The 17425-nt window shown below is 34.6% G+C and overlaps 3 protein-coding genes across 5 annotated transcripts in view; 2 read left to right on the top strand and 1 right to left on the bottom strand.

The window, feature by feature from the left end:
* Positions 1–915: 915 nt before the first annotated feature.
* On the bottom strand, positions 916–4457 carry LOC108727583 (Centrosomal protein 89kDa). 2 transcript variants are annotated; one of them, XM_018455753.1, is made up of 6 exons: positions 4245–4457; positions 3472–3733; positions 2667–3274; positions 2115–2602; positions 1763–2015; positions 916–1322 (listed from the first exon to the last, which is right to left on the bottom strand). In XM_018455753.1, exons 1-6 carry the CDS (start codon positions 4308–4310, stop codon positions 1053–1055), a joined length of 1947 nt encoding a protein of 648 aa, XP_018311255.1. In that variant the 5' UTR covers positions 4311–4457; the 3' UTR covers positions 916–1052. The 2 variants fall into 2 exon arrangements, with proteins under 2 accessions (XP_018311255.1, XP_018311254.1); XM_018455752.1 differs by having other exon boundaries at positions 3472–3728.
* A 2316-nt stretch (positions 4458–6773) lies between these two features.
* LOC108727563 (venom serine protease 34) lies at positions 6774–11528 on the top strand. Its single transcript, XM_018455718.1, has 7 exons — positions 6774–6953; positions 7188–7412; positions 7500–7698; positions 8186–8389; positions 8524–8675; positions 9247–9403; positions 11416–11528. The coding sequence occupies exons 1-7, from the start codon at positions 6774–6776 to the stop codon at positions 11526–11528; spliced, it is 1230 nt and encodes a 409-aa protein (XP_018311220.1).
* Positions 11529–14781: 3253 nt separating this feature from the next.
* Positions 14782–17425, top strand: part of LOC108727568 (sodium- and chloride-dependent transporter XTRP3) — a 16105-nt gene continuing 13461 nt past the window's right edge. For both annotated transcript variants that reach the window (XR_001936853.1, XM_018455724.1), the window contains exon 1: positions 14782–16960. Coding sequence is in view for 1 of the 2 variants with exons in the window: in XM_018455724.1 (XP_018311226.1) it covers positions 16723–16960 (238 nt within the window). In the remaining variant the exon portion in view is untranslated. The remainder of the gene's footprint in view (positions 16961–17425) is intronic.

Below are 17425 nucleotides of genomic sequence, written 5' to 3'. Positions count from 1 at the left end.
GTTTAGACAGCGCAAGGTGTGATGCGAGCGATTACGAGAGCACTTACGCGCCTTGCATGTTAATATTAATGGAACGTGAGATCACTCCTATCTATGTAAGTGGGGACGTCAATTTTTCATGTCACCGGCACTGTGGTTCCCCTGCGTTGTCACTCCGCTGTCACCAACGGCAACCTTCAAAACCTTTTGCCAGTTGATGTCACCACTAAATAAAGCCAGTGATCCTATCGATAAATCTGCCGTTTCCTCTAAGCATTGAAACGAGCGTACGCGTGTTTAGATATATTCGGCACGAGGAACGTACGTGTCATTATCATGCGGAATACATTATCTCAATCACGATCGGTCAGTCGGAGCGACGTCGTTTTCAAATCCGTGATGTAACGGCAAATCGACTCAATATCTTTCTACATGTCGATCTCGATCGCAAATGCAATAAGAAAACTATGTAGTTATATAATTGTGTATGTAATAATTACAAGGATTGCGTTCGATAATATTATGCTACACATATATTGTACAATGACTAGTTTCCATTTATAGACGACTAAAGCGGTCTCTAGACGCTCAATATTATATTGTATAATTATTTTGTACAATATTATTGATGCCCCTTTTAAACAATTCAAAACTGGAGGCTTAATATAATCCCTAGATAAATTAATATTGTACAATAACATGGATCGTCTAGGAGACGCTTAAGGTAATCAATGTTAGGCCATGTAAATGTTACATGGAAAAAAATGGTTGTATTAATAATATTAACCGGCAACAGCCTAATTAAAAATAATTTTGTTTATGCAATAACAGTCAAAGGAATAATATTTCATTAAAAAAAAAGGGCATGACATATTTGTTTCATTAATGCTGTCAATAAATTAACAAGATTATTTTCACAAAATTAGATTTCTGTCGGTTAATGTTGTTAATACAATATCATTTTTCTGTATAGTGATACTTTTTTTTTATTGTATCCTTCATATATATTAGGAACGGAATTAGATTTATTTTACATCGTGGACACGTCCATCGTAGATAATTTCTAAGTTTAACTAAACGTGCTGAATCTTCGCGCTTTTCATCCCTCCTTTAACTTTCTTATTATCCTCAGCGGTGACTTTCCAAACGAGTTCCAAGTTCTCGCGGGTCGCGCTAATCTCTTTCTGCAATCGTCCGATCGTTTCCTCTTTTTGCTTCAACAGATGCTTGAAGCGTTGCAGTTCTCGGTGATACTCGTCCTTCATTCGATGCACACCGAGCTGCTGCACTTTCATATTTTTCTCTGCCAGCGCTATTTGTTGCTTGGCACCTTCGTGTACAATCTGATAATATTTGATCATATTTAAAACATTCATAAAAATTATATCATTCCCTTACTTCAAAGTGACACAACTAAAAAAGAATTAATTTCTCAGAAAAGGAAAAAATTTTTTCAACTTGACAGAATTGCTGACTAATCAAATAATATCAGCAAAGATAGTGTATTTTTAATATGACTAAATATATTATAATTTTTAACGTTTTCAGTTCACAATTCTTAAAAAACACCTTTTTGAGATTATGATATTTAAATAATTTTTTTAAACTATCCTTTTTAAGTTATGACATTTTGACAATTCTTTTTATGAAGTTAGAGTTCACTTTTGATAGGGTAATGTTTATACTTACCTAATTCATTCACGATAATAACTCGAAAATCATGGTTTTTTAGTTGTGTCATTTTTGAAGTAAGGGAGCGATATATCTTTCTTTTGTTTCATACCTTTAATTGGTCTTTTAGATGACCTACTCGTTGAGTAATAGTATCGCCGAGCAAATGGATACTAGCATTTTCATTTTCTGTTTCATGTAAAAGTTTCACTAACTTATCCCGTTCGGCGGCTATTCTTTCATATTCGCTAAATAACTCTTCGCAATATAATGTAGTCTTTCTTAACTGCTTCTTAAAGGAATCTCGGGATATTTGCATGGAATGCGCAATTTTTTGAAAATGCTCCAATTTATGCTGTATACGTCTAAAAAGAGAAGAAATGAAAAAATAAAAAAATAGTTTAAATGTATTATTTAAATGTATTTTATAATTTGTAATTTATACCCATTAATATGGAACTTACTTCAGATGTTTCTCAAAACTTTTATTCAATCCTTTTAATTGATTTCTTTCAATTGTAACTATATCCAATTGACTTTTATTTTGACCGTAAGATTCTTCCAATTCCTTAATGCGAGTGGATAGCTTTTCTTTCTCAGTTTCATACTGATGCTTCAATTTATCAAACAGTTCTCTGCATTCTTCGACGGCAGCATTATGAACATGAACAGGCATTGTTTTTGTATTATCGTTTTGCAACTTTTCATATTCTTTGTGAAGAATATCATATTTCCCTTGAAGATTACTTAATTCAGTCTTAGAAGCGAGACATTCCTCGTGAAGTCTGTTATTGTCAAATGACATTGCTCCCACTTTCTGTTCGTACAACGAATGGATCTCGTGTATCTTCTGCTTTTGGTGAACCGTCTGTTTTGTATAACACTCGTTCAAATCCTTGAGCAAGTCAGCATCCTCGGATATCATCTTGATTTCATCTGCGTACCTGGTACACTGGAAAACTTTTACTACAATAATTTGTAAAGTACACAACAATCTTCTTTTATAAATATAATACCTGTGACTTCAACTTCTCCATTTCATCCTGCATACATTCATTCTCCACGATAACTTCTTTGCATCTGATACTAAAATTCGCGATGTCCTCCTCGTATCTATTTACAAGCTCCTGTTTCTCCGACAGGTTTTCTTGATAAGCGTCTAAAAGTGGGCCTAGCACATGTGTATTCACCGAACCCCAAGATTCTGACACTGTTTTGATATCGTCTGTCGATCTTTTAGAATCTAATATATCATTAACATTTTTAGATAAGACACTTTGTCCAGATTCCTTTAACTTATCTTGATATTTTTCAAGCTCTGCGTTCAATCGATATATCACATGCTTAAGAAGCAGTACATCTTCATTTAACTGAACGTTTTCAGCCTTACATCTTTGATTAAATGTTAGAAGATTGGAATTGGTTTTCTTTACTTTTTGTAAAACTTCTGTAAATTTCTTGTGATGCGTTTGCAACTGATTGCATTCTGTTTCACGTTCTGCCAAAAGAGCATTTACTTTCTCATATTCTTGTTGTAAGCTGTCGTGATTTTTCAACAATTTCTGATACTTGTTGTAAATTTTTGATATTAAGGAATCCTTTTCTTTTAATTCTACGATAGTTTCTGAAATTTTATAAAATACTTTCTTGATTATTCGTTACAAACAAATATTATTTGTATCATAAAGTACAAGGGCAGTTTGATAAGTCAGTAACTTCTTTTTTACCAAAATTCGACTTGTTTGTAGTCTTTTTTTAAAAAGTCATTGATTATCAACTGCCTTATCAAATTGTCCTTGTATATTATTAGCAAGTATTTACCAGGGCTTATATTAGAACTTTCCAGTTTCATCGCTAATATCCGATTTTCTTCAGCTAATCTGTCAAGTTTCCTTTGAACGTTATGCTTGCTACTTTTTTTAGGCACTGTGACACCATTGCTGTTTCCATTTTTATCCGTCAATTCTTCGAATTCTCCCTTGACTCTTGAATGGCGTCTAGTTCTATGAAACCGTCTGTAACGCAGTGGTTTATGCACTGGTTCCAATTCATTTTCTGTGATTGAAATCTTATGACTGCTGCGCTACGATTACAATAAAATCAGATGTTAGAAGATGTCATTACAATAGAAACCTTTTTATTTCAATGAAGAGATACAGCCTTGTTCAAAAATATTATAGACACCTATTATTTTTTTATTTATCTGGAATTCTGAATTGTTATCTATTGGTTTTACCGATATTGTACATGAGTTTAAAAGGTTCTTGAAACAAAGGATAATTTACATCAAATACCATAAATCAATTTTTGAACTAAAACTTTAAATAATGGTTAATAAGATACTTAATATTTTTAGCCAAGGCTGTAGATAAATAGCTAAAGCGTTTATTAACGTTCTAGGCCTAATCCTCCAAAAGCTTATAAAGAAAATAAAATAAAAAACAACAATAAATGCAAAGAAAATGGAAAAAATAATAAAGAAAATATAAAAAAACAGCATCATTACAAAAACGTGACAAAAATAAATAAATAAAAAAAATAATAAATAATAAGGAGACGAGATGGCATTTGAGACATTTGAACATACAATCTACCTTTTCTCGATGCCTGTCAACACTGTTTTCGCGATTTGGCATTGCCTGCGGTTGCTCCAAAGACATGCACGTGACAGACGGCAGTAGAAAATCTTAGAAAGCCATCTCCACATGCGAATTTGACGTTACCGGCGCAAACACGTGATGTTTCGAATCGCATCGACTCGAAACAAGCTCTTTTAGAAAGCTCCCGGTTTGTTTGTGTTTTGATCACAGCCATGACTTCGACTACCATGGCAACCAGTACGGCTGATCATCTCGGAGTTTTAAATGGGTCCGTCAAAATCGCCTGCACACTAGCGCCAGTACATCTATTTTCGATTTGAGAACTACGTAGCTACGTACTGGCGATAAAATCGATAACGTGATTTACATCTCGGAAAAAACACTTTTAATTTAAAAAAAAATGCAGACTTTTTATTTAACATGCTTTCTAGAGCAATGGAGTCAAACAATTTAACTAAGAAAATATATTTGGTTCAAATTTAATTAATTTTATTATTTACTAAGTGCATGCGTTAATATAGACGTTGTTTACTTTAAAATTAACCACAGAAGTGGATTAATTTACATTTTGGAGCAGATGGAAGTTAGAAATAATAAAATGTTATTTAATTTAATGGATCGGGTTGCCATTGCTCTTTTGATATATTTAACAGTAGTGCATAGTGCTTTCTGGCTCACGGTTAGATGGCAACTGACGGCAAATTGACATTATTGGCAACAGACCGTCAGTTAGTCAAGCGTCAAGCTAACAGGAACAATTGTAGCGCGAATCAATGAAAGCCCGCGACACATATGTGCGCGCGTATGCATATTTCATTCAAGTTCATTCAACGTGGGGCCTGCTGAAAGCCTGCCGTAGACCGGGGACAAGAAGAGGGAATTGCCATTTATAATAAAATTGCTCCAACTATACCTACACATATGTTCAATTTATTCTTGTACAAACTTACGGCCACGCGGCCGCAGAGGCGATACTCTGCACTCGCGGATGTCGCGGATTTCGTAACTTTGCAAAACTATACGCAATCCTTACAGAAATTCAATACTGGAAGGTTCATTAATTATTAATTTTAAATATTAAAAGCATTGAATAATAGTGTTTTTGAATAAGTCATTTTCAGTATTAAATTGGACTTAAATTTTATGAGGAATTATACGGATAATTGAGCTATTTTTGACTATAAAAATTATATCATGTGTAATAATAATAATAATATAATTATGATATCGAGCGCAACTGCTCCATTTCTCTTAAAATGCAGAAGGTATTCCTAATGAAGTAAAAATTTTTCTTAGAATTTTTTAGAATTTTTCAGAATTTCTATATATAACTTTATAACTTTGTAAAAAATTTCACAAATTTTTTTATACGAATTGAAACACTTTTCAAAGGTTCTAAAAAAAATTCTTTCTAGAATTCTTCACATATAAAGAAGTAAATTCTGAAATATTCTAAGACTCTCTCTCTCTCTCTCTCTCTCTCTCTCTCTCTCTTTTCATTCTATAATTTCCGAAGAAAATTTATAAACTCTAAAAAGTTTAAGGTACTTTTTTTAGAAATTTTCATAAATTGAAAATATGACAAATTTTTTAAAACGTTATGAATTTTATCAGAATTTTTTTCATCGGAAATCAGTTGTACTATTTATTATTATTTCGTCGAATTCATCAATTTTTATTACTTATAAGATGTACGGAAGTTCTAAATTACAATAATATCAATGAGACTAAATCGCTTATATTGACTTGGATAAAAAGCTTAACTCATTCCTGTAGCATGTCTCTATACATTTGCTTGGACTTGCGATATATGATGACAACTGCAATGCGGTTCTTCATAAACGACTACCTATTTCTGAATTTATCATATAATGTCACTTTATTGCACGACGATTTGATAGCAAATCTGAATTTCAATGTCGAAGAGATTGTATATCTACTCCCACGAGAGAGAGGATAACCAAATTGGAAGTATGTTTTACAGGAAAACGTCTTGATTGCGCAATGATGACGACCACTGTGGCGTCGCAATAATTTATTCTTGAAATACTGTTAAGTAACACTTGGCCGTAATCGGTTTTTAACTATCATTTCTATTTCCGAGATAATTTCAATACGAGTGCTTTTGTTGCCTCGCTCCAGGTGAAATGAAAAGCTAATTAAAGAATATATTATTTCACACAACGTGTAAATCCTTATGAATATATAACATCTTTGACACAAACAGAATGTAAAGATAAATTTTAAAAATGTTATTTTTAATTAAATTATATAATATTATATTATATAATATGTAATATATACATAATATATATAACATATTCATAATTTATAATATATCAAAAATTTATTTATGATTAATTAAATTATATAATATATAATAATACAATATTATATTTTTCTCTTTTTTATTGTATATGTTATAATGTAATAATAAAGAAAAGTTATAGCGTATATATTCGGTAACGAACTGTCCTTTTTACAGTTGGACTCTGTATGCTGAACCTGTCCTTCTATTTTATAATGTCAAGCAGTTTGTTTTATCAAAACTGTAACTATTCTGGATATTTAAAACCTGGTAGCATCTATTATGTGTACAATCCTGACTACCCTAACGTTTCTAACGGCCGACAAGACTGCAGGTGGTTCGCGGAAAGTGATTATCGCGTTAGATTAACATGTGATAATTTCAATATTCCGTGGGTAAGATTTGTGCCTTATTGTAATAAAATCGAACGTGTGATTACTGAAAGATATTCATTATCACAATCATAGATTCGTAATTTCACAAAAAGAATAATTTAATTTTCTGAGCTTCGATTAGTTAAAGAAATATTAATAAATTCGATCGATTAGTTAAAGAAATAATAATTATTTGTTACTAATTAAAATTACAAATTTTTACGACAATATTTCTTTAGAATATTTTTTCCACAGAGTTTTAGATGCACCTTGGATAGATTAACTGTATATGTGAATGATTCCGTATCTAGATCTTATTGCGGCAATGAACCATTTAGTATAGAATCGACAGGAAGATTCATGACTGTTGAATTATCAACTTCATTTTGGTCATCAGGAGTTAAGTTTCTGTGCCAGCTGCAAGCGATCAACGAAACAGAAGACAATGATGATTCTTGCAAATGCGGATGGAAAAAGCCGGTATGCATAATTATAACGTGAAAAAATTTGATGTATATTTAATAATTTCTATGAATTTTTCGTTCTAATTCTAATTATACATCATAGACGAAAATAGTGGGAGGTATGGATACTGGCGTGAATGAATATCCCATGATGGCTGGTCTTGTTGATTTTCTTCAAGAGGATGTATTTTGCGGATCGACTATCATATCCGAAAGACATGTGTTAACTGCCGCACATTGTTTGAGGAATTTTGATCCAAGTACTGTGGGTGTACTTGTGGGAGATCACGATCTTACCACGGGTAAACAGTTTTTTCAAAAATAAATTTTTCTGAAAGAATATTATATTTTCGTTACATTTTTATTGATTTATGTACGTAGGAATCTTCTTTTTCCTTCTCTTCTTTTCATTCTATTGCTTCTCGACAAATCTTGTCTCCTTTTGACAATATCGATCTGTTCACATGTATTCTTTTAGTAACAATACTACTCGCCATTTATAGCTAGTACTTTATCATCGATATTTTTTTTTTGTAATTTTGTTGCTTATAACACAATAACAATAATAATTATTATTATTATTATTTCAACATTTAAGCGAAGGACAAATTAAATATTTAAGCAATTAAACTATAAAATATAAAAATATATATATGTGCGAGTCTTATCTGTAAAATGTTCTAAATAATCTTTATCCAATTGTTAAAATTCATATGTGTTGAATAAAAAATATCTTAGGTACTTCTCCAGCGCTTTAATTATGATATCCGAATTTTTTAAATATTCCAGGTGTAGATACAAATGCCTCGCGCCTCTATACTGTATCCAGATTTTACGTGCATCCTTTATATGATACTGAAGCTCCTGCACAAAACGACATAGCTGTAGTAATGGTGAATTCTGTAATAAGTTTCAGCGAAGAAGTCGGACCGGTTTGTCTTCCGTTTCAGCATCAGTTTGATTCCTTCGCAGGAAGTTATGTGGATTTATTGGGTGAGGCAATGTTATCATAGCAACAATAATTGTTATCTAAATAACTTAACGTGTGTTTTCATACACTATAAGTTTCAATTATTTCGTGTAAGTTGCGCAAACAAGGTTTGATCCGTTTATTCTGATCGAAATAGGTTGGGGATTGACAGAATTCTCAGGGATGAAGTCGAATACTTTGCAGAAAGTTACGGTAACCGTAATCACGAACCTGCAGTGTCGTCAACAGTATCCGAATATTTCAAATAATCATATATGTACTTTTGCGGAGGGAAAAGATGCATGTCAGGTAACATAGAAAATTCTGCAGAAGTTACCTAGACAGAACAACAGATCACGATGACATTAAAATGACATTAAAATAAATCGCTCAAAAAATGACTTTTAATCCAGATAACACGAAATATTGTTGTATGAATATTTTTATAAAATACAATATTCTTGATTTCGGAATATTTGAATCAAATGTTCTGTAAATATACATATTATATAATATTCTATTCATAAATATTCATATTCATTTCAAAACGAACATTTATGGAATGTTCCATAGAATATTTATAAAATAGGTAGAATATTTTATAGAACATTGTACAAAATATTCTTTACATGCTCATAAAACATTTATAACATTTAATGCCATTCAGTTTACTACGAATGTACAATGAATATTTGACAGTGTTTTTAGTACATTCATAGAATATATAAATGATTTTAATAAATATTTATAAAATATTCATTGAATGTTGCATGCTCTCTGGGAATAATCATTTTGAGTACATTTTGATGTCATCATTACTTTTTGTTTTGCTTGCAGAAAAAATGCTCTTTTATATTCGTGTCTACAATTTTTCTTTCAGTTTGACAGCGGAGGTCCCGTTCTTTGGCAAAATCCTACGACGAAGCGGGAGGTTCTCGTGGGTACTATCACTGCCGGAATGGGTTGCGGCAGTAGTAAAGCAGGAATTAACATGCGTGTCGGCGCGTACATAGATTGGATCTTGAGTGTAACACCGGGTAAGTGCATGAAGTGTACAATGCGTCATGTATGCGTTATCGTCTCATTGAGAGGGCATTTATCCTATGATACTTATTTATATCTTCTTACAGGTATCAATTACTGCATATCCGAATAAGAAGGATGTAAACAAAAAATGTGTAAAAAGGTATAATTTATTTACAATCTACATAATTTATTTTTTACATAGATATTATTCCGACTTCCTGCACGCTATTTATATGTGCAATATGCTTTTATAAATTGTTATGTTTTTTTATATGATTGTCTTATTTTCACGTAATTTCACGTATTAATTTACGCCAGTTAATATAATGCTTTCAGCTCATATAATATTCGACATAATATTAATTTACATAGACTCAAACGTATATTTATTTTTAATGTTATACGTCACAATACATTTATTGATCAAAGTGCTACAATCAATATCAATCTAAATTGCATAGTTAATAACAGTCAATAGACGCGCGTCAAAGAGTTTCAAGCAAATATTTATAACAATATATTTTGACGTGTAGTGTACACACACACACACACACGCGCGCCAGCATGTTCACTGTGTTCCAAAATATTATAATTGAATTGTTTATTCATTGGAAAGAATTGCGGGACATAAATTGTGTACGACGGTTCATATACATCTCATTATTTCACCCGAGATATATTTGTGCACGCTTATCAGAACTTTGATTGTCCTTAATAAAGATTTCCATGGTGTAGAAGGATCAACATTGACGGCTCGTAAACAATGTCTCATTATTAATAAATTCCTGAATGAGGATGTGACGTGAGACCGTCTATGGGAGGGAATGGTCTATGGTAAGCGACCACTTACACTGGCCAATGTAGTATCACATTAGCTTACTTGCTATGGCATAGTACGTACAGAAGATTTATGTCACGCTCTCTTATTGTGAGAGGTACAGAAATAAAATATACGACACTAATAAACATATAGGATAAATAAAAATATTTTGATAAGACTGCAGGAGAGAGAAACGATTAACTACCGATTTTTTATCGTAGAAATTAATTCGTGCAAAGTGCTTTTCGTTTCATTTTGCTCACTTATATCAAGACAAATAATATTAAAATAAAGATAAATAATTATAAAAAAAAAATGAATAATATTTATGTCTTTCTGATACATATATCAAATACATACTATTGTACCATATCGAAATAAATTTACGAACGCGTATCAGTATTGGTAATAATAGTTTCGTGATCGCGACATGCATTTATTAAATAAATTGATTTCTTTGATACATATATCGCGGTAATACATCCTTGACACAGTTGTTGACCCAATGATAGTACGCAAATAGATATATAGTTCTCATTGTGATGGAACTCTGATATGAAAAATTGTTCGCGAGAAAATGTTTTTCCTACGGAGAAAGAATTAAATACTTAATATTGTCAGAGGAATTATTGAGAAAATCAATTTTATTGTAGAGCAGAGAACTAGACAGTCTATAATAGTTGATCCCATTTTATGTATATTGTTAAATAATAAAGAATTAATTCCTTAACTTAAATAACTTGACTTAAATAATTTTGTTATTTTTAACTAACAAATGTGTCAAAATGTATTACTTTAATATAAAACATAGTAGTTAAAAAAAAATTACATCAATTCAACCTATTTTAATTGACCTAATTGTTAAGTTTTAAAGCGTAAACAGCATTCAGATTAACGTATGAGTTTGATAAATAAACTAATTTTGAATCAAATTAATATATTTCTTAAGTTAGACTCTTTTATTTCAATTAACGATATATTAAAGCAGTAGCAACTAAGAATGATTCAAACTGGATATCTAAAATTTGATATTATGAATTTAACAACGACATTATGAATTTGCAACGAACTTAACGAATCAAAAATGTTTTCAACTATAACATTTTTACTCCTCTATTTTTTCTAAAAAATTTAAAGTGCAGTTAAGATACAATGTTCAATGTCAAGTATCAAATATTTCGTCGTGAGAATTTCGTGAAGTAGGTCCGTTACCGGTTTGGGGTCCGCATAATCCGCGTTTATTCCCAAGGGATGTGGTACTATTCAGAATAATAGTACAAAAATTCTTTGGACCGAGACGCGTAGAAAGAAATTGAATGACCATTGTGAGGATGGGCTTGTATAACCACTTTAGTATGCGATGCTAGATGGATGGTTTAAGGTAGGAGCGTATAGGTACCTACGTCCTTATCTTGCATGCGAAAGATGTGCACGGCAAAATACGAGATCGGCGATCTATTCACCGTGAGCTCTTCACTTCTGACACGTATTACAATTCCTGCAGTAGTAAAAAGAAATAAAGCTGGACTCTTGTAAACAGGAAGAAAAGTCGCACGTATCCTGTGCGTCATTCGGTACGAACATCATCGTCATTCGGTCGTCCACCACATTCAGCATGGTGCATTGAACAGCGAGGACATGTATTACTCATTACGTGCACGCGTCATTATATTGTATAACGTTGTTCCAAATAGTCTTTATTTCTACTAGCAATTCGAATTATTTACTATAATAGCGAACGTTGTTAGAGTCCGTACATGACATAAATTATTAACATAAAAATACAGACTACTATTAGAAGCAACTGTAATATATGCTACACGTGCGTAATACATAGCGTCATTAAAATAAATTTTATAAACATCCTAGATAACATTTTTCTTGCATAAGATATCTAAAAGACGTCTTTTAGATGTTTTATGCAACATGTATGTTATCTGGGATGAAGCTACAAATATAGGGATTATATCTTATTATTTTATTTATTTATTTTAAAAATTTAATATCCTCTCTAATCTTATTAAAACATATGTCTTTAAAAGCATATTTTCTCCATGTATATATTGCATTATGATGAATATAATATATTGTAATACGATATAATATACACGTAATCTGACGAGACTCGTATAATTCAATATATTTCTTCGTTAATACTTTGGCTGTCCGAATTGATTTGTAGACGGACAATTGCTTTCAAGGTTTACATGATATTATGCAAGCACCACTCGCGACATTGGCGTGCCATAATCAGTACAGGTGTGTATCGGTGAAAAGAAAGATAGGCGATATCTCGGATTTCTAAACGATTCAACGTTGATGTTCAAAGAGCGCATAACTAAGCACATTTTCTGGAAGTTTTTCAAATATTTTACGTTTCTCTACTAAAAGTTTCAATAATTTATACGCAAAGACCGATGCTTACTTAGCGCAAAATCAAAACAGATACATGTTGCGAGGGTCGTTACTGTCGTGCATCTGATACAATATTTATGAGTATACCGACTAATGTTATTTGATGCAAATCAGGTAAACGGTAATGTATGGAGTCGCCTGATAGTAAAGAACTCGAGAACAAGGTCAAAAGGTTATGCGACCGCTTACGTAACTCGGTGAAGCTACTGACTGACCCGCCTCTATGATATATACCCATATATATGTATGTATACAAGCTTGGGCTGGTCTCGTGAAACGTTTTGTCGTCTAGAGATAGTAACTATAGCATCGAATGACGTCACGGAATGATCGCGACCGCCTTTAGCCACCGACGTCATGAGCTCGCCAAGAATTTAAAGAATTTTGCCGAGAAGGAATAAAGGACAAAATATCATTTTGATTACAAATATATGAAATACATACAAAAGTAGGTACAATAAATAGAAGTATACGAGAAGAAAAGACCGAATTTATTTATTTTGTTCCTAATTTAAACAGAGAGAGAACATGAGTCATCATGACATCAAAAAGGTTCCAAAATAATTATTAAAAACCACTTCTCAAAACAGTTACGATTTGTTTTAACATCTTTTTGACGTTTTGTGACTTGTTCTGTTTGAATAATCGTCTTCGATTTATTTCAAGATATACGTGAACTTCAGTTCGCTAAGGATTTGCGCTATGCAATTATCTCAGAGAGATCCAGTGAGAATTGCTTGTTTTTATCAAAGGGAAGATGAAGTGTTTGAGGATTAAGATGCTGAGTATAGGAGGGATGTCTAGTTACGAGGATGCTTTCGATCGAAGCGATTACGACGGAAGCGATGACGCGTGGGAAGCTGCGCGTATCTATACTACCTCTTAGTGGAACAACAATCCGATCGATGAGCCGGTTTGTCAGTTTTGAATTACCCACCCCATTCCAGAAGAGCCCCGCCAAGTTCAAACGAGCCGTGTCGAAACGCACGTCATTGAAACGTAAACAACGAAGAAAAACATTTTCATTATCTTAGAGTGCTAAAAGATCAATAGGAATATGCACACAAAACTATTCGCAATGCGTTTTAATGATGATTTATGACATAAATTAGCGGATAGCGGTTTATCTCTATATTTATACTGGCGCGTGTCATCTTTAAGCGGGCTTCGTCGAGAAAAGCTGGCTAAGATTATCAGGCAAGCTGTTAACAATTGATAAGAATTAATCAGGGTGTTTAATCATTTTCAAAATTGTATTTCTTCTATATTTATACTGGCGCGTGTCATCTTTAAGCGGGCTTCGTCGAGAAAAGCTGGCTAAGATTATCAGGCAAGCTGTTAACAATTGATAAGAATTAATCAGGGTGTTTAATCATTTTCAAAATCGTATTTCTTTATTATATATATATATATATATAATTTTGAAGTTTAAAATTAAATGTATAATTAAATGTATAAAGATTATCTAAAATTTAAATATTCTGTGAACGCAAAGAACGAATTTGTTGAAGTATCTAAAATTTAACTAGATACACAAATTTGAAATAATTTTGTTGGGCAGAATAATTACATAGAAATCTCTCAAACATGATAAGCAATGCTGTAAAAAGTTGACATTCTAGCAACAACTTTGAGTGTCCTACATAAACATTTTGATAATCTGATAAACTTATTTTTAGACCTGTACCTAGTTGAATTTTTAGATATTTCAGAAAAAGCATTCTTTCCGTGTAGAAGAAAAAAATCGCGCTTCAACGTCTTAAATATTTCCATTTCATTTTATGCACCATTACGTCTTGTGCTCTATAATTGCTCTAAAATATGATAAAATAATTAAATGTATAATCCGAATTATATATCCATATATTATCTGTATCACTAAAAATTTGAATTTTTCGTGGAAGAAAAAAATCGCGCTTTGAAATATTTTCCACCCTATTTTTTTATGCAAGCGATTACCTCTTCTACTCTATAATATAATAAGATAACAACGCTCGCGCTACCCGGCTCTTCACCGTTTAAAAGGGATCGGTCGGCCGGCGTATGCGCATACGTACACAATTACCACGGCCAATCGGGGGACCGGACCACCGGTAGAACGAACCTTCGTCGTATTGTACAGACGTCGATGTCGCTCCAGAGGCTCTCGTTCTGTAGGTCCGTTCCCTCGCGCACATCGTCGCGCACTAGCGTCGGCTCAGTCCGATATTGACGTTCGTACGAGGCGCTTTATTCACTGAGCCACCGCTCACGGTGCGAAATTTTACGCGGGCTTCTGGTCTGCGTTTTCTCGCATTTCTGCGGAAACGAAGAGTTAGAGCAACGAGATACAAACGAGGAAACAGGAAACGGATACTGGGCACGACGCGGTGGAGTGAGGAGTGGTATACATGGGTACCAAAGGTCTCAGAAGTCTTGCTCTTCAACGACACACGCGTGTCCGCAACGACGTTAGTCCGACCCGTCCGAAGATTGCCAAGTTTAAATAAATAAACTGGCAGATAATATATTCTCTGATACCAAATTTGAAACAACGATAACGACGACGACGACGACGACAACGGCGGCGGTGGCGGCGACGACGACAACGACGAGAGGGGCAACATTGACGTCGGCGATCACGTCTTCCTCGTGCGCAGAGTTGGGCCGAGGGAGACCAACTATGATTCTGGACTCATGACTTCCACTCACATCGACTCGCAAACGGCAGCGACTTAAAGGAATCTGACTTATGAAACGAGAACGAAACGAGAAGACTGCTGACGCTGATTTCGACCGAAACTGAAGAGGCATCGAAGAGAGTTTAAGGGCTGACCCAGAGAACCATCCTCTGTGAAAATCGAGCTACTTTAAATCCCAAACGTCGTATCACCGCTGCTTCGAGAAGCCAAAAATTAGAACCCTCTCGTCTCTCTTTCTTTGATCCCTTTCTCTCTCTTTATCCCTCTTTCGCTCTTTTCTCTCCTTCTCTCTAACGCTCTCCCTCATTTCGGTGTCTCACTTCCGCGCGGAGGATCGATCGATATTTCGTCCCGACGGTAGCTATTAACGACACGCGTACTTTCATTCGCTCCCTCTCTCACTCCGTTTTTCACGGTACGATTGCTTCCAAACGTAACGTTAGGTGCGCCAACCCCCTTTGCAACCAACCGGTCGCTTCTTCCATCAATGTCAGACAGCGCGAGTTGAAATCCCGCGTATCCCTCAACCTCGTCGGTATCCTTTGACAGCGAGGACTGTGGCACGTGACCCGTTGGTTCCCTCGTAACGTCGTTCGTCAGCCGGCGCTCGATTTTTATCGGGTCGCCTACGTGCCACCCACTCCATTTCGCGGAATAGGTCCTACCCTATGACGTATCCTTCCTCGTACTTCGCGTCCTTGCCATCCTGCCTGTTTCTACGCGGTCGCGTATGCGTCCGCAAACAGTCAATAAGGAGTACTATCGGGGCACACACGTATCAAAAAGGAACGAACGGAACTCGGATAAGAAACCATTCCTTTCGTCTCCGAGAAGGGGTGTATGCGTAATATTAAGAAACAAATTGTTGCTGGTTACTTCTCGAGGAGGGAGAGACCGATCTCAGTATTTTTTCGGACGCCATAGTGCGGACGCTGGTTAACATTACGAATAAATAGTGAAGAGATAACTACTGTTGATACTGTTGTTATTATTGTTATATTAACTTTATTGTTATCCCCGTTATTGCTGTACGTCCGCTGCTCATCCGCTCCCGCTGAAGTCGATGAACAGCGTGGCGGTGATAGTGGTAGTGGTATATCAGTGAGGGGTACGTGAGCCCGCGGACGGTGTTAGATAAGCGTGTTTCTGCCAAATCGTGCGGAGAAGGAGAGAAAGCGAAGAGAAGGGGATCGGGATTCTTTAACCCTAGGTTTCGCGCGAAGATCCAAACAGTGAGATCGGCATCCGTGTGTACGCGAGGAAAAGGAAATAAACAGGCGGCAGGAAGTGGAGAAGTACGTTGGGGTGAGCTTGGCAAACAAACACAAAGAGTGTACTAAAGATCTCAATTAAGTACACCACCCGCCGGGAGGAGTGATCGATTCATTGTGTACCTATCGAGACCCACAGGAGAATGGTAGTCGAGACCGGAAGAAATGGGCACGAGCTGGCTCCCTTGAACAACCACCGCCAACCCGGCCACAACGTGACGATCGTGGCGACAGCAAGTCAAAATGTTGGTCAGGATACGAAGGAGGAGAACAGGGCGGCGTGGAGCGGAAAAATGCAATTTTTTCTCAGTATTATTGGATACAGCGTCGGTCTGGGCAATATCTGGAGGTTTCCTTATCTGTGCCAACAGAACGGAGGTGGTAAGTGTTAATGGAGTTCGATATATATCTTGTTTTTTGTCGCTGGACTGCATTAACTTTTCTTTGCTTTCGCCTCCCAAAGTCAAATACAAAGAACAAACTTGTAATCGCGATGCGCAGATACAAGCACGATAGTATAAATTAATATTAAATGTATCATCTTAATCGGTGAAAATAAAAATTGGAACGTAAGTTGAATATAAGAAGAGAATAACAGATTATAACAATTGGAATTTATTCGTTAATATAGAACAAATGTTACTTTACGTTTATAAATGTAACGTTTATGCCTACTTGTTATTATTAGTAAGCTATATGTTTTTATTTTTACGACCTTCGTGCAGCAGGCGACACCATGGGGTGTTCTTGAACCATGTGCGTGTCAACGAATAGCTAGATAAACTCTCCAGCTTCCCATGTATACAAGTATACCTATGTCTATATACATTATATATATATATATAT

Source organism: Mycetomoellerius zeteki, unplaced genomic scaffold (genome assembly GCF_001594055.1).
Source record: "Mycetomoellerius zeteki isolate Tzet28-1 unplaced genomic scaffold, Tzet1.0 scaffold51, whole genome shotgun sequence".
NCBI classification, from domain to species: domain Eukaryota; kingdom Metazoa; phylum Arthropoda; class Insecta; order Hymenoptera; family Formicidae; genus Mycetomoellerius; species Mycetomoellerius zeteki.
The sequence above is the reverse complement of the archived record's forward strand: the minus strand, read 5'-3'. Positions and strand labels throughout refer to the sequence as shown.

Excerpts from the sequence above, each read along its gene's own strand:
- LOC108727583 (XM_018455752.1), bottom strand. The coding sequence starts at position 4,357 with ATGTGGAGATGGCTTTCTAAGATTTTCTACTGCCGTCTGTCACGTGCA. Across the intron at positions 3,729-4,244 it reads TTGACAGGCATCGAGAAAAG|CAGTCATAAGATTTCAATCA; the intron begins GTAGATTGTATG and ends ATCGTAGCGCAG. Across the intron at positions 2,016-2,114 it reads AGTTTTGAGAAACATCTGAA|ACGTATACAGCATAAATTGG; the intron begins GTAAGTTCCATA and ends TTCTCTTTTTAG.
- LOC108727563 (XM_018455718.1), top strand. The coding sequence starts at position 6,774 with ATGTCAAGCAGTTTGTTTTATCAAAACTGTAACTATTCTGGATATTTA. Across the intron at positions 7,413-7,499 it reads AATGCGGATGGAAAAAGCCG|ACGAAAATAGTGGGAGGTAT; the intron begins GTATGCATAATT and ends TATACATCATAG. Across the intron at positions 8,676-9,246 it reads AGGGAAAAGATGCATGTCAG|TTTGACAGCGGAGGTCCCGT; the intron begins GTAACATAGAAA and ends TTTTTCTTTCAG.